We start from the raw sequence: 16,192 nt of genomic DNA, 5'->3' as shown, positions 1-16,192 counted from the left end.
TTGGTCACGCAGCGTGGCGTACTCCTCTGCATGGACATCAGAGAGATAGCAAATGTGTAATGACTAGTACTCACCCTGCCCAGCAGTGTCGATGACTTCGACGAAGCACATCTTGTTATCCACAATTAACTGCTTCCTATAAGCGTCTTCTATTGTCGGGTCGTAAGTCTGTGAGTAACTATGAGTCAATTGATACGAGGGTGAACAAGAACACATACCTCTGTACCATAATATGGGAGGAAGGGTCGAGGCCATTAGATTGCCGTAGAAGTACATGGTAGTTGGTTGGGCTTACCAACGAAACAATTGAGAGTGAACTAGAGGGGAACATGAGGCGTGGATGGGTAACAATAGTGATGAGGACCGACCTGAACAGCCAAGCAGTTTTACCGACACCACCATCGCCAAGCACAGCAACCCTCCAGCTATCCATAGCTATTAATGATAGATTAGGGATAATATGGAGATGGAAGCAAGCGAAGAAGGAATACCTTGAGTGTGATCAAAGAGATAGAACAGGAGTTCTGTTGCAGAGGTGAATTATAGTTGTCAGAGAGGGTACAGGGGATGTGTACCTTGAGAAGCCGAAAATGGAGTTTGAAGCCGGAGAAAGTGCCAAGTATATAGGGATACCTTAAGAGATGAGGATTGAGAGAAGGAAGAATATTCGGAAGTCGTGCAGATCGTATATGGTCGTAAAGAAAGGCGCGGAAAAGGACTTTGAGACTTAGAGAGAGAAAGGAGTAGGAAGCGGAGAGAAGAGAAACTTGCGTTGATGTACGACTCTTGGCTTGTCCTTCCAAGTACTCCATAAATTTACATCAAAATACTTATCATATAATATAATTTTAAAGTTTATATTATATTTATTTACATCACCGCCTACGGACATCTCCATCCACCCTTACAAAGCAATGTTCTTAAATCGAATGTCCCCTTAAAAGCAGTGTCAAGAGGTATTCGACAATTGCGGTCGACCTAATTAATTGCCGTCAGACAACCATACATGGCCTGGCTTATCGTTCCCGTCCACCATTTAATTAGCCCCTCGACTGACAATTGACAGTAAGTACCTCTTGGAGATGCGCCTCTCGTCCGGCTATCATTTGACCTCCGCATCTCAGCGCTCAGCTCCTCTTATGATTTACCTACGTGTTCTAGCACTGAGCCCCCATCTGGGGCTGTTCCGTAGGGAGATTGAGTTAGGGCCTTGGAGCCACAAAATTCAGGGCCATCTTTGGCCGCGGCCCATCCAAATAATCCAACTTGATCTGCGAGGGTAAGGAACGCCATCAAAGCTGGGCGACCCCTGTAACTTCCCGCGACGATCAACAAACCACAGCGTTGTCTTTCTTTTATTGTCAGGTCGGAAAAAGTGACTTTTAACCGAACTGCCGAACTGCTGCATTTGGAAAATATACGCTCAATAGGCGCTCGTCAAAACTTCGTGTCGCGTGACCAGATCGAAGGGGAGAACCGCGCTCACAGATACAATTCCTGAGCGCTGAAGCTTGAAGTTGAAGTTCTGATGCGGTATATGTATACAGATGACGTTGAGATACTATTGGAACTAATAGTCGTGTGTTCTCGCCTTCAGTACAGTGTTCAGAGGCTGCCACGAGTCAAGGCCAAAGTTGCGGTCGTATTGATTCCGTCCTTCACATGGACTTTACGATACGATTGCGCCACCGCCACCATGGGACATTACGTATCAACATCCTCGACAGAGCACCTGACGAGGTGCATGGAAGCCTCGCCAAAGTACTTGTCTCCCAAGTGTGGTTCAACGAATACACGGTAAAGACGCACTTATCGTCATCGATGACAAAATCCACCCCGTGTTCTTTCTGACGCAGAACCAGGCCGATGAAACTTTCCCATCCGAGTTTCAGCCACGTAACTCAGACGTGATGTTCATGTCGTCACGACACGATGCTCTCGGGTCTAACTTATTCGTGATGACATGCGGCGACGAATTTGTCGCATATGGGGCCCCCGACCAGTTAATTGAATGTGTAAAAACCTTATAAACTTTTCGAACACCCTTCGGCACCTAAAATCAGCTTTTTCTTCCGTAAGAAAGCCTTCATATGGTGATACTCACTTGCTCGGGCCACCTAAAAAGATCGAAGCTCACTAGGTTTCACGGACGTCTGATGAACTCTGACAAAGTGCATCGTGTCAGAGTATTGTCACGGTCATCAGGCTGACTCATCGGCTAATTTACGGAGAGATCATGCCTGGCGTACTGCGGGTGCTCGATCTTATCCGACGGTGTCATCCCCGTCTAGTCATCGTGATTCTCACCAGATGGGAACAATCGCGCTCGAGTTGCACTTCTGACACGTGTATTGCGATAGATGGCGAGCAAGCGAGTCTGATTCTGTCTCATTGCTGATACCACTGGGTGCTGCACATCCGGTAGATAGTTGAGGCATTGCATAGCTCCAGCCTGGGGGCTCTTTCAAGTGGCTTCCTGCAACAGCATCCAACTTGAAGGACTGATAACTGTGATAAAGCCACCGCTTTAAATCGATAATCACGCTGAAACTGCAGCAGCATTTGTCGTCGATCGACATTTCCGACACATCGTAATTCTGCTCAGCTCTGCTCCACCTATGCCGAACTCTTTTCACATCAGGCTAAATATCCTAATTGGAACATCGACGTTGATCCCGGCGGCACGAGGCTGGACTCGGACATGTCAGGACTCAGGAGTGGGCGCTAATCAGCTCCGGGGATCGTGGATTTCACTCGTCTGTCCCCTCACCCCACGAGCTGCCAGTGCCCAGAACTAAGACGTGCCTTAGCCAGCGAGAACAGAGATAAGTGGGAAGTAAGAATAACAATACCAACCAATCTCCTGCCCAATTGGCTCGCCCTCTTCCGAAACTTTCACTGTTGTCGTAAAGTTAAGTTTCAGTTTTTTTGTCGCTGTCTGTATTCAAGGGTGAAAATTATTTTGGGTCGGAAGAAAAGAAGGTAATGATTGGCGCACAAACATATGAATTTTGGTACAACTGAAGAAACGACTACAGGTTGCTTCGGGATCCCTTTTCCGATCACTTCTTTGGAAGGAAGGAATTATGACGACACGCCTTCTGCGCGTGTCCATGGAGTACGCTCTGAATCGAACGCAAGAAACGTAATGGTTGGTCCAGACAGCCCGTTTCCAAATATCTCCAATACCCGTCCAGACGTTCACTGATTAGGGACATTGTGCCTTGTTCGAGCGTCTGGTATATATAGTGTTCTTCGAGCGGCAACTGATTATAGATAATATCTTCTCGAATCTCGACATGATAAGATGTTGTCATACCCTTACCTGCATAAATGAAGAACGTAAGTAAAGGACCAGACTCGGATCCAGCTACAGTATACCGGCGCGCCCATTGATCCCGGCCCACGGTGCGACCCCATCTGATAGGAAGATTGCATAACTGAAAACGTTGAAACAAAGCCACGACCAGACCTTCAGGTGTTCTCCCTTCATTACGTCTACGACGAACGGCGGTCTCGGAACGATTGGCTCACTGGTCAACTCAGTATGAGTCATGTGGATTTCCGATTGCGGAGTACGTACGGTGTCAGAATTGAGTAAGGAGAACCATCAAGTGAACGATCCAGTCGAAAAGTTTGCGAATTCGCCTCCTCTTCGGTAGGGTGTATGAGCGGCGATAGTGTTTCCCTGGAAAGCAAGAACAATAAGTCAGGACGGGATGGGGCGATCATGAAAACCGATACGTTCTTGCCGTGCTGTCTATCAGATTTTGATGGGTGCCAAATATGGTGTTAGCAGTTGTCAGATATGATTGCCAAATGACTTTGTACTCGTGGTTCAGAGGTCGCAGTTGAATTTTCCCAGGTCCCGCAGCACCGCAAGCCGCAGTTCGAACTTTGATCGGGAATGGGTGATGAATATGGGGTCAGCAACGCAAGACGGGGAAATCATTGGTAATTGTGTGCTCGTAGGTCAGAGGTAGAGCATGTCATGGTCAGCTCTCTGCCGATGTCGCTTCGCCAAGCCTATAATATTGCCGACTACTTACCGCAGCTTCCAGAGTAGGTAGTCACTTGGTATATCGTCACCAGACCAAGTGATTGCGCTACAGTGGATTCTGAATCATTCTCGAGTCCCTGTCTGAAAAAAAGGGGAGGGGGTTTATAATATCCGGACTGACTCGGATATCTGATATGATGCAGAAAAGCTCTATTTCCGCACATACGTTGGATTTCGCAGGAGATTCCACGCATCCCTCGGAGTGATACCTGTATCAGTGTTCTTCAGATAATGCGCGATGGTTCTTCCGAGGATTAAGGGTTAGCTCACATGTGATGTATTGCAAGAGGGGAAAGTTGTTCACTGCTATCAAAATAAACTCGCTGAAGCGCTGTGAGCAATTAAGCCAAGCTTGTCAAAAAGTCAACCGTGGTAAAGCAGGTGACAATTATACTTAAGCACTGATCAGGAAGAATATGGATGCCTTCTTGAAAGGTTGCCGTAGTTCGCCCAATGTGACTTGGGAAAGAGGCTCAGTTGAGATACTGTCGCCCCCGAAAGATAAGACAAACGAACAAACTTCCCATTGTGATAAGGTATGCGTAGTTGGAACAGGTGGAAGTATGTGTGGAACGTGGAATGATACGCATAATGTTGAACAGGTGTGGAACATGGAATGGCACGCATCGTGATAAAGGCAAGTTGGGGAAAGGAAATATTGCGTAGAAGGAACCTATTGTATGCTAGTGTGCAGTTCTGCACGCGTGTCGGAATGAGTTATATACCGAGATAAAAAAAACCTCAACTAAAAAGAAGCCACCAATCATACAACATGGTCGGAAAGGGTTTGGAGTAATGCGCCAAATGGTGGTCGATCTATGGCTCTAGGGCACACTCATCAGTCTAGTGCAAGAGTACCGCACGCGTCGCGCAGGCTCAATCCTGCCTGCTCAGTTCTCCCTGGGTCAAGTCAAGTACAAAGACTGTCTTGGAGTTCTTTGGTGGTTCTATGAACTTGACAGGTTTTTTTGAAGAACGCGACGAGGTGTTTTGTGATATTGAAACGAATGGTCGCAAAGGGCGAGAGTGAGGGAATGATGGTCGCATAGGCGACGCTCTCGACGAGCCAGACGGGGCGTTCAGTGACGATGCAGCAAGGGGTGAAGAAACATATGGCATCGGAGATGATGCTCTCAGGACAGGGTGTACCGCAGACATGGTCATTGCAGCTGTGAAAAACGTCAGTTCACAGCTATGTATAGTAGTCAAAGGTTTGAACATACGCATTACGTTGAACAGAGCGGATGAAAATTTGTGAGAACCGTAGGGCAGGCGGTTGAACTTGTACTGGAAGTTGGAAGAGTACTTGAGGGTGAAAGGAGAACCTAGCTGGTGAAAGATTGTGGAGACGTCGCGTCGCGGACGTGGCTGTCGTTTACTGGTATTTATATACTTTGTTGCAATCCTGTGGGGATGGAATGCAGAGAACTCCAACCCATATTATTAGCGACGACATGTTGGGGATTGCCTAAATTTAGATTACCCAATACCGCGTGACAACCCCAAAGTGAGCAACAACTCTCAGATTGTACTATTCATGTTGTTCAGCTGTTGCTTAACCCAAAGTACTTGCAATCATGAATACCGATTTTTCGCAGCATGGTCAGGCGGATCTACCATTGATAGTAAAATTTAGCTGACCATGACCAAAACTTTGGGTCCACTAGCTTGAGACTCCACCAACGGTTATCTACCCCATGTGCACAGGCGGCTTGCACTTAGTACGCCGTCTGCTCAAGTGGCTAACGCTTTAATAAAATAAACTACTCTCTTACTGACATCAATCTCCCCACAGTGATAAGAGACTAGCTCAAACCGGTAGTCATGACCAACTTGCGGCTGGTCGTACTCCCAGCATGATCTAGCATACGAGGCGTCTCGATGGCGTGCCTCCAACTCAGCCATTACGCACCTGTACTGAGGGTTTTCACTTCCGTCATCCGCGTGAAATCGCTCCAGAGGCTTCCACGGCTTCGCGTATTCACCAAGCTACGTACGTACGAACCCTAAGGCCTACACCCTTACCCTATAATTGGTGGCACAAGCTGGCTGTGAGGCCACAGTCGGACAACAGACGCGCTTTTGACCTGCCACTTGTCCAAACACTTGCCACCCAGTTCCCGTGTGACCGCAGTGTACTAACTCCATGATTGTTTCATGGAACCGCATTTACAAAGCACTGGGGAATGTTTCATACTTAGAACAGAATAGTACAAGTTCTTCCGATCACTGCATCCTTCGTGGAAACATATTAGCATGCCCGAGGTCGGCCTGGTACAACGCCGCTGGTACTAGAGCGCGGTTTGATTTGAGGCACATAAAGAACGGCTCTACTAGTTCTATCACTGCCTGTCAGAATAACGATCTATGCATTGATATTAGGGTGAGATATAATTTGGAACATTTCCATACACGACTCTTGATAACGAGTAATACGGAATTGAAATGTGTGTTGAGAATAGGATATGCCATGCTTCTAAATAAGCACATTGAAAAAAATGATTAAGGAGGAGACTAAATGAGGATGCAATGAGATAGTAAGTACACAATAAGTTTCGAGGGAGGGAGACAGAAGGGCACGGAATACATTTCTTGGATTCGTGTGACTGCGGAGATCATAAAGAGGATCATAGTGGCACGATGCAAGATGGCGCGATAGGAGGCACACAATGCGTGAGCTGCGTGGTTCGTGCCTCGTGCAGAAGAAGATTCGAACGGCGATGGCTGAGGCAGGATGATGACTGATGGTGGAATGCCTCCGCCAACCCTTCTGCATCTGCCATCTGCATCTGCTCTACGTATATAACGATTTAAGCAACAAATTGACAGTCCTGGATGAGTTTCGAAGACGGAAATGATGTTACAGTGGTGGTGCTAGGACGATCAACGAGTGGTCGACAAATATGATGTGCCGTTGGGTCCTTGTAATCGTGCGTCGTGTTGTTGGAGTTGTGTGGTAGCCAGGTAGATGGAAGACCGAGGCACTTCAGGCTACTGGACATCGACGAGAAGATTTCGCTCAAGTATATATTTGCCCTCCTTGTATTGCTGCGATTGTTCGTATGCACGATCCTTGAACGAGAAAAGAAAGATATGAGGTGGACTATGCAATGAAATGTCTAGATGTCACGACGTACATATTTCCAGCCGAGGACGGTGGCACATTTGACGCAATAAATATCCCGAACAGTATGGTTGCCTGTGGTCATTTGGCGGTCATTTGGTTCGCCTTCTATGACATTAACACTGGAATCGGGACGGTGAGATGAGCGTCGATGTTAGTACGAACTCAGAGCTCACACTCCATCGAAGAGATATGCGCGGCCATGTTGGCCGTTGAAAGCCTGACAAAGCCCGCATCAACACGCTAGACCTGGAGACGAAGGATGAGAGTGGTGACGCACTCGTGAAATCATAGAGTGGATTGTTGCAAGATGGGTCTTGCACTTGGAGCAGCCATAGATGCGCTCGCCAGCCAGATAACGACGGTACTTCATCCCCATTTCGCCTGGTGTTCTAGCTTAGGAGCGAAAGAGCGATTATTAACTTGAATGAAACTGGAGGCGAAGATCGCTTGAATAGCGGAAACTTATAGGAAACACTATCCTTTATACTAGGGACGTGTGAATGTAAGTAACAAGAAAGAGCAGGAAAGAGTCGGAAGTGGTGAGTTGACATAGACCTATAGTACGTCCCCGTCACACACCTAATTAAGCTGAATCTTAGCTGATACGTTTCCCACCTTGCTCCGGCCCCTTCAAGTTGGATACTAACCGATCTAGTTGACCTTTTCCATTTTTCTCTTCGCGGCTCAGCTTGCAGCCTGTTCGCATGCAACAACGGCCTATGACAACTAGGCCAAGGCTCTGCCAAGGCCTTACAGATCATCGATCAGATGTGATACCGGGATCTATTCAAACCACTTGGAGACTGGAGCGGTGCACGGCCGTTATCGATTGATTATGACTCGTGGAGACACTGTAGGTCTCTATCTACGCATTAACGCCAAGTTCATTATGTCTTGGTATAGCACAATATTTAGCTCGGGCTACCATCGGGCATCCTACGCAGCTTGTAACGTGGCACGAGCAGCTACGGTCTTGTCCCCATGATCCTCAATGTCGCGAGGAGTCGCTGAGGATTATTATTGGCTTGAATTGCCTGTGCGATCTGTAGCAGAATTATCTCCATCTGCGATCTACATGATGTTATCCTGTGGCAAATAGAACTTTCTTGAAGAGCTTTTCCAATTCGGATAATAATATAGTCTGCCTAGATCTAAGTCAGTGCAGTATGTAACTCATGTGCATGAGCGCTTCTCCTTGGAACAGGGTGGCAGGTGTCTCGGCGTACGGAGTGGCGGATGTCCTTTTTTGGCATCATGAGTATTTGAAGTGTTTTGACTCGGACCTCCTAGTGTTTACTAGTTTTGTGGAGGACCTGTAAAGTATTGTAACGAAATGGCACAGGGTATGGTCTTGTAATTAAATAATGCTCATTACTCACACCCAAACTATCACAGAAAAACCGGACTCAGTGGTGCGTTTGTTGTCGTGTGCTCTTCACCGAATCCGCACAACGCCTCCCCGAGTAATCGCTTCGCCAGCAACTCGTGAGTCGTACGATCTTTCTCTTGGAATTCTGTATTCTGTATCTTCTGACCTGTCACGAATTTGTATCCCACAGAGCCTCGTCGGGCCGCTGTTGCTATCATTATCCGTGTCGTACCTCCCCCCAACACTATACCGGTGGCGGCTGACACTCCTCTACCCACTTTAAATCAATTCTTCGAGTTAGATTGGGTCAAGGACCCTCTCGCGTGCCCAGAATTTCTTCTTTTGAGACGCGATGGTGCGGGTCCCTCTGATGCAGTTCCAGGGCGTGCATCTGCATTCCAGAACTTCACTGGCGATGGGACTTGGAAAAGCAGCGGCAAGGCTGGAGCTCACGTTGCTTTTCCCGGCGGACGTACTGAAGAAGGAGATGAAGGAGGTCTCTATACAGGTATATGCGTTTCATCTACTTTCTTGACTTTATCTCACTCCTGACCTCATGGTAGCCATGCGTCAAACATGGGAGGAGATTGGCTTGGACCTTGCAGAGCGTGACTTTCTTTGTATAGGTCAACTCGATGACAGAGAGATCACTACATCGTTGGGGAAGCGACTCCTCATGATTCTGTCTCCTTTCGTCTTCCTGCAGCTCACTCCAAATCCTCTCCCCACCGACCCAACGGACGGGACCACCATCCACTGGGTGCCGCTTGCGACTCTTGCTAGTGCAGTTTTACCAGGACATATAGGTGACAAGATGAACGCAAAGAGCAGATGGTCCAGCGTGACTGTGGATGCTGCGTCCAGGCTGACGCCTCGACGCGCTGCTATCTTGAAAATATTAGTCAGAGTTCTCATAGGCAGCATGCAGTTCCCTGCCATATTACTCGATCTTCCGGAGTCCGACGCGATATCAGGCTCATCCACAGGTAGCCCTGCAGCACTCCAAAATAGCAGATCGTATCCCCCACTGACGCAGGACAAGCTCGAAAAAGGATTTACAGCTACGAAGCCACTTTCTGGGAAGAACCGAAATAAGTCACGGCACCAACTCAAGTTGTGGGGTCTTTCCCTTGGCATGACGCTCGACTTGATGGCGACTATGATACCACCCACTTCGCTTCCCTCTCCTGCCGGTCTCAATAAACAGCCCACATCTCAAGATCTGCACAAAGTTGCCTTGCCTAGTCTGCACCTCCCTTTCCACCCTGTAGGGGGTGAAGGAATGCGCATTGATGCTGTTGCACCCAGCCTAGCAAGTGTTTTCCCTCGTTTCTCTTATCCGGATGTCAACTTCTGGATTTGGTATGTCTACTTTTAATATTGGTCATGGGCAACCAAGTGATATTCCTTCAGGGTCTTTGGAAAGCGTTATCGCGAAGTTGTACGTGGGTGGGAAGCCAGTGTACGCGATGGAGGCTCCAATGTCCGACGGTACTTGGCGTTTCCATTGGAATCTGGTATATTTTAATTTTAATGAAACAATTTTCAGGGTGAACTGGTCGGGCACGGCACTGAATACATTCTACGCTGCGGTTCGCAAGGCTTTGCTCGTAGTCTTGCTTCTTCGTGCAGTTGGTGTACTCGTTGGTCTTGTGTTCGCTGGATGGTGGGTGTTTGCGTGAAGAGCTTCCCCTGCGTGGTGACTTCTGGACCCTTACTATCGTGGATTTGGGATCTTCATTGAATACTATTCTTTTCATTACGATACCTCACTAATGCGATCCCGGACCGGCATCTCACTCGTGGACTTTTTCGTTTCTACAACTTTTTCGGATCTCAACAATCGTGAGACACTCTGCAAAATTAACTTTTCTTCATCTCTCCTGTTCATTATTCCTGATGTTACAGTCGTGCAATCTAGTGATGTACAACTTCTCTCTTTCCTTCACAGTAGTTTCGTTCCCTAGTCAACTATTAGCCCAAAGGCAATCCGCACACCTCGCAATCTGTCTCTCCCTCGGGGTTCTCAAATGTGCAATGTGGACAAATCTTGACACCCGAACCTACTCCACTAAAACCTTCCCTCCGGGTAGCTTCTTCGGCAGCGATTTGATCGAACACATCTTGAGGAATGTCTTCGTCGATATGTGACGATGACGGACCAGGTGCAGGTGTAGATGGCAATGATGCTGGTACAATATGCACATGAGAAACGGCATCCAGTGATAGACAACCACACTTACGAGCACTCTCCCGCGTGAATGTCATCAGTGTCTGCCAGCTTTCGGTCTTGAAAAGTGCATTCAGTACCGAAGGATCCCCCAACAATGATGGTGAAGTCACTGTGCTGACGAGAACTTTCATGTCGACCTTCAAGGTGTCAGGAAATTGTTTTTTGGACTAACACGGTTCATGCCATACCTTCGATACAAGTTGCGTGGTCTCGAGGAATGCAAGTAAATGCCAATCGCTGAGCCATTTGGCGAGCTCCAGACGTTTAGACGCATCGCTCGTTGATGTAGTGGGACTATCTGACAACTGAGGGGCGCCAAGTCTGGCCAAGGTCTTGAGAACATTTTCTATGCGTTGGTCTTCAAGTCCTGGGCGGTTCTCGATAGCAAACTGGTTCGAGCGGAACAGCGGTGATGGATTCTGGGGGAAACCATGCGTGACCTGTATGAAGTGAAGCATGCTCAGTTATATAAATACCTCATCCATTTACTGAGCCTCACGTTAACGAGCAGGTATTCGACCGGGAAGCAGGGTTTGGCAGTCTTCTTGACTTCGAGGTTGTATTCATTCTTATACCTGAAAAATACGTCGGGCACGTAACGTGCCGCATCCTGACTGCGGTCTTCCTCTTTGATGCGGACAATTCCAGGTTCCACGCTAGCTTCGATCATATCGGCGTCTACCATTGCACACGCTTGCTCGGAGACTTGATATGCGGATATGTCCACTTTTCCATCCTCCGTGGCAGTAAGAATAGCGGTAACCATCCGTGATCCGAATGCTCCACTAGAACATGAGCGCGAAGGAGTAGGGTTGGACTTCTGTATAGTGGCAGCAAAGATGGCCTCTAGGGAGGACACAAAGAAGGAATGAGGGTGGCGTTTATATATGCTTTTAGTCCTATCTTCTGGATCTGGATCCAAGTCCGTGAAAATGTAGCCGACGATGGTTAGTGGAGCTGAAGACATTTTGGCTAACTCTCGAATGCGAGGCTCATCCTCCCATGGAATACCAAGAGTCAATCCGTCGAGTTCACCTTCTTGAGGCGGCTCATATAGAGCTTCAACTACAGCTTTGATGCCCATGGGCGCCTTTTCATACGGCTCGTAGCGTCCAATAAGCCAGCCAAACCTTTGCAACCCTGTAGATCTCCATGCTTTGAGAAAACGTTCTATAATATCCGGTGAAGCGATCTCCAGGTGATCGACCATACGGAAAGGCTGAGACTGGAGCGTGATTGCAGAAGGTTGACACCCCGTACATATTCCGGCTGGCCAAGGCGGGTGCCCGCCACTGGGGCAAGGATTTTTAACCTTGTACGATAATGGAGATAGGGGAGGAATAGCAGTGGCGGCAGCAGATGATGTCTTTGGCGATATCTTGTGAAGATATGCGTGATACGACAGGTGCTTTATGCTATGTTCAGCCTGATACGCAGCATCGTATGGCTCAAGTGGCATGCAATAGTCACACATCCCGTTGGCGCCATGTTTGCAGAAACGCGCGTCACGATCTCGTGGAATTTTTCCGTTTTTCGAGCGCCAATATATGTCGACCACGTCTTCTTGTACAGTTTCCCATAGATTTGACTGCACTCGCGTTGAGCTTGGCGCATCGATGGACATTAGTGTTGCGGGAGCTTGTGAGACTTTGGTAGCATATCCCACAAATATCATATCCCCATGCCTGTCCTGTTTAATTCCACAAGATACATAAAATACAAGCGTTTACTCACTTCAGCCCAAGGGTTTGCAGATTTCGCCCTTTCAGAGTGGACACTAGGGTTTCATTGCCTCTGGGTTGGTCCGAGACCGTAAGAGACACAGGATCGGCATCCACCGTCGTCTCTAAGATCTGAAATTCGAAGGTGTAAGATGTGTAAGCTCAAGAGCGGTTGATATCGCTGACCTTGTTCACAAGCACTGAAATATCTGCGGTTGAGGGAAGTTCGAACCGGAAATTTCCATCTTTCGACCTGACTCGCAACAACTACACGGTAGTGAGATCCTGCGGTATATGGAGAGCTTAATACCGACCATGTTACTTCCCTAATTCAAGTGAGGTAGGATGTCTTGTAGGAGGAACGCGTAATGCAGTACAGCACTTGAACATCTTCAAGATCCAAATATCCATCGCTGACTAAGCTCTACGTAGGTCTTTCCTCAGCACCTTGAAGAACTGATGCACTTCACCTTAAGCTTGGCTGGAGTGCAGCTGTGGGGCCAACATAGTACTGATCAAGGTCAGATTTTTCTCGTTGGTAGACTGGTATCAGTCTCATCCAGCGATGAGCGCTAGCGCTAAGCAGACTTCCCTTCCTTACGTAATAATACCACTCGGTTGACTTCTCCTAAGGAGTGTCGCAATAATGAGAAGGGATTGCGACTCGCTTCGTGGTAGATTTGGGTCTGGAAACAATGGGTACTTATGATTCAGGCGACCTTTCTTCTCATCATGCCACATTCTCAGGACAGTTCTATCACCTACGAACAACTTGATTCACTCAGATTCGAATCCATACAAGCAGAGCTGGCCAATTGGGAAAACATCGTGTTTCAAGGTGACATGGATGACTCGCGTAAACAGAGGGAAGCATCTTCCAACAGTGGCGATCATACATCAAATCCAGTCAACAATTCCGCCGACAATACAGGGGTACTTGACAAGATTTACTAACCGAATCAGACTCCTGACAGTTTTTAAAGACAGGACAACACTTTCGCGGTGCTGTACCGCCTCATGTTCCTCCTGAGGCATACAACTACCTTATACATGCATTACTTTCAATGCAAGGAGCTGTACCACCCCCACCACAAACAGCACATAACCAATCGTTACCATACCCTCAAGGACAATTCCCGGCAGGTCCTTCTACATCCTCAAATTTTTCCGATGTGCCATACCAAGCCATGCACCACAATCTACCCCTTGCGATGTCGTCTACAGGATCTCTTTCACACTTTCCCCCCACTATGATGACCCCACATTCAGGTTTCCACAGTACAATTAATGAGACTCCAGCGATTGCATCATCGGCTTCTCCAGATGCAAGTGATAATGCAGACGAAGCTTCTGCCATTGCTGAAGATAAGCGCAGACGAAATACTTCAGCTTCAGGTTCGTGGTTATCTCGAACTACAGACACGTGAGTCTGAATACGGATCTTCCATTAGCCAGATTTCGGATCAAAAAGAAGCAGAAGACGCTCAACCTTGAGCGAAGTGTTACCGACCTGACCGGCAGGACGGAGGAGTTGGAGCGAGAGGCATCGGAGCTGCGACGAGAGAATAGCTGGTTGAAGGAAATTGTGCTATTAAAAAGCAGAAGGAGGGGCGCTTCTGGTGGCTCACAATCCAGGAATTCACAACAAGCCAGTACTTCGTCCGCACAGGGCGGCGGTCATGACGGTGATCCTAGCAGCGACGAGGAAGAAGGTCACGAGACACGCGAAGGGAAATAAAACAACGCGTGGTGGAGGTTGAGCCGTTTACGCTATGTCATGTATGTGTGAGAGACTTATATTCAAGATCATAGATGTCATGGAGATGCTTTTTTTCTGGGTGTGTTTGGCAGCCCCATCTCTGATAAGTTCAGCGCAGCAGCCAGAACTTTGTAGCAACCAGGACTTTGTAGCCGCACGTTCGCACATTTGTATGTACCTTGTAATGCCAAGATCTTAACTACAGTTAAACCTAATATGGCTGAAACGTTCCTTTTTGTTCGTTCATATCGGTAAATGCGTACCTGCTAGCGTTTCGACGGGAAATGCACAATTTTCACTTAACATTACAACAACAACACATATTCGTATCGGGTCTACTTTAGGGTGTACCTTAGGTCTCTTTGAGTCCAACGAGAATTTTTTAATTTTGTTGCGACCTTGTTGCAGCGGCTGCAGCGGAGGTTCGTCGAAAATAGAAATGCACAAGTTCGTCACGCTATGTCACGCGCGGCACCTACAATAATATCTAAAGTCCGACAGGACTCAAACAAGTCTAATTGGTCGATACAGCGAATGAGTTTCACATCGCCGTGGACAATTCCGAATTTGCCTAATGCAACGAAGCGGAGACTCAACCAAGCCAAGCCGACAGTGTGATTTCCTGGTTTAGTTTGACTGTCACGCAACTCATGTAGCACGCTGTAGCCTGTGGTGCTGTTCATAAATACCTGGAGTAGATTCAGAATGATGTATTTTACATATGCTGAAGTTCCTATGATGATAGAATCAATGGGATCTGGGTGGATCTTGATTTTAGTGTCCAAAAATCACACATTTTGGGTACACTTGCATAATGTTTCATCTCGGAAAGGTTCCACGGCGTCGATTTTAAATTTTTGATTTGGTGGGCTTATTAGAAATATGCTGATGATTTTTCTCCAGCTGTCCCAAATGAAATTATGTAGAGTTGTAAGCTCTGAAGTGCGTTGTGCATTGCCCATTGATTAATATTGTGCATTATGGATCAGGTCATAGTATTGGTCAAGTATCCTAATGTGTAATACCTGCTAACGTTCTCACGCATGTCTTTTGGACGCCCACCATCAATTAACGTCGGATTCAAGACTTCCCCTCCAGATCGCGGTTCTTTTCCTCTGGACCATGATGGTCTGGCTCGCTGTCTTCATCATGACATGACTAACTGATTATAATATGCAGGCGAGTGCAAGGAACAGATGATGCAATACATGGCTTGCTTGCGCAAGAATTCCAGTGAATCCACCCCATGCAGAGTAATGAGCAAACAATACCTTGATTGTCGAATGACCAAGTATGCCAACGTCTGTTTTTGTGCTCTCAATAGCTCACATTTGTTGCAGAGGACTGATGGAGCGCGATGAATGGAGGAATCTTGGACTAGTCAACCTTGAGGGAGATTCCGCCGAACCAACGCGCACTTCATCCTGAATGTATCTACAGTGTACACCTGCCTCACGAGTCACAAAACGAAATCCATGGAACATCGCAGATCTGACGAACATCTGGCTGAGGCGTGAGTTGCAACGAGTTGCAGTAATGCATGGTATGACAGCAAGGTCCATGTCATATCTACGGAGCAGTGGACATGGGGAACGGGAAGGGGTGGCGGATCCTAGGTTCTTTTTCATGGCATTAGCGAAACTGGCATGATCATTGATCAATAATCGATAATCTCCGGCAGAGCTTGTCGCAGAGGGACGCTCAATAGCACCCGACTATAGTCTATAGACCCGGTTACCCGCCGGCTTGTCATGTATTTTGGTTTGTTTACACCCCATACACATTGGATAGTACTACCGGGGGGTCTAAGCATAACCAAGCCGTTCCAGGTCTGAGTATCCCTGGACCCTATCAAATGTTAGCGCACGATCTTTATCTCCTGACCGTGGACTCTGGAGCGTTCGATGTATGAAACTAGCTTTT

General features: G+C 47.5%; 6 protein-coding genes across 6 annotated transcripts; 3 read left to right on the top strand and 3 right to left on the bottom strand.

Annotated features, from left to right (window-relative positions):
- Positions 1–4,936: 4,936 nt before the first annotated feature.
- F5891DRAFT_961048 (uncharacterized protein) lies at positions 4,937–5,224 on the bottom strand (the record flags this gene model as incomplete). Its single annotated transcript, XM_041375788.1, has 1 exon — positions 4,937–5,224. The coding sequence occupies one exon, from the start codon at positions 5,222–5,224 to the stop codon at positions 4,937–4,939; it is 288 nt and encodes a 95-aa protein (XP_041220475.1).
- Positions 5,225–6,950: 1,726 nt separating this feature from the next.
- On the bottom strand, positions 6,951–7,957 carry F5891DRAFT_706192 (Yippee/Mis18). Its single transcript, XM_041372888.1, has 5 exons — positions 7,767–7,957; positions 7,465–7,673; positions 7,361–7,404; positions 7,198–7,306; positions 6,951–7,132 (listed from the first exon to the last, which is right to left on the bottom strand). The coding sequence occupies exons 2-5, from the start codon at positions 7,561–7,563 to the stop codon at positions 7,052–7,054; spliced, it is 333 nt and encodes a 110-aa protein (XP_041220474.1). The 5' UTR covers positions 7,564–7,673; positions 7,767–7,957; the 3' UTR covers positions 6,951–7,051.
- A 506-nt stretch (positions 7,958–8,463) lies between these two features.
- On the top strand, positions 8,464–10,384 carry F5891DRAFT_706090 (uncharacterized protein). The gene is made up of 6 exons (XM_041372886.1): positions 8,464–8,530; positions 8,583–8,672; positions 8,747–9,064; positions 9,120–9,918; positions 9,970–10,047; positions 10,106–10,384. Exons 1-6 carry the CDS (start codon positions 8,521–8,523, stop codon positions 10,236–10,238), a joined length of 1,428 nt encoding a protein of 475 aa, XP_041220473.1. The 5' UTR covers positions 8,464–8,520; the 3' UTR covers positions 10,239–10,384.
- A 39-nt stretch (positions 10,385–10,423) lies between these two features.
- F5891DRAFT_706127 (NPL4 family-domain-containing protein) lies at positions 10,424–12,920 on the bottom strand. Its single transcript, XM_041372887.1, has 7 exons — positions 12,825–12,920; positions 12,697–12,777; positions 12,524–12,642; positions 11,289–12,474; positions 10,978–11,229; positions 10,800–10,926; positions 10,424–10,745 (listed from the first exon to the last, which is right to left on the bottom strand). Exons 1-7 carry the CDS (start codon positions 12,825–12,827, stop codon positions 10,531–10,533), a joined length of 1,983 nt encoding a protein of 660 aa, XP_041220472.1. The 5' UTR covers positions 12,828–12,920; the 3' UTR covers positions 10,424–10,530.
- Positions 12,921–13,242: 322 nt separating this feature from the next.
- F5891DRAFT_1254628 (uncharacterized protein) lies at positions 13,243–14,479 on the top strand (the record flags this gene model as incomplete). Its single annotated transcript, XM_041369959.1, has 3 exons — positions 13,243–13,443; positions 13,494–13,905; positions 13,962–14,479. 3 exons carry the CDS (start codon positions 13,243–13,245, stop codon positions 14,246–14,248), a joined length of 900 nt encoding a protein of 299 aa, XP_041220471.1. The 3' UTR covers positions 14,249–14,479.
- Positions 14,480–15,204: 725 nt separating this feature from the next.
- F5891DRAFT_1061010 (uncharacterized protein) lies at positions 15,205–16,097 on the top strand. The gene is made up of 3 exons (XM_041362917.1): positions 15,205–15,397; positions 15,449–15,560; positions 15,610–16,097. Exons 1-3 carry the CDS (start codon positions 15,313–15,315, stop codon positions 15,695–15,697), a joined length of 285 nt encoding a protein of 94 aa, XP_041220470.1. The 5' UTR covers positions 15,205–15,312; the 3' UTR covers positions 15,698–16,097.
- The last annotated feature ends 95 nt before the right edge of the window (positions 16,098–16,192 follow it).

Source organism: Suillus fuscotomentosus, assembly GCF_016647785.1.
Source record: "Suillus fuscotomentosus strain FC203 chromosome Unknown F5891scaffold_74, whole genome shotgun sequence".
Lineage (NCBI taxonomy): Eukaryota > Fungi > Basidiomycota > Agaricomycetes > Boletales > Suillaceae > Suillus > Suillus fuscotomentosus.
Note: the sequence above shows the minus strand (reverse complement) of the source record. Positions and strands in the feature narration are given on the sequence as shown.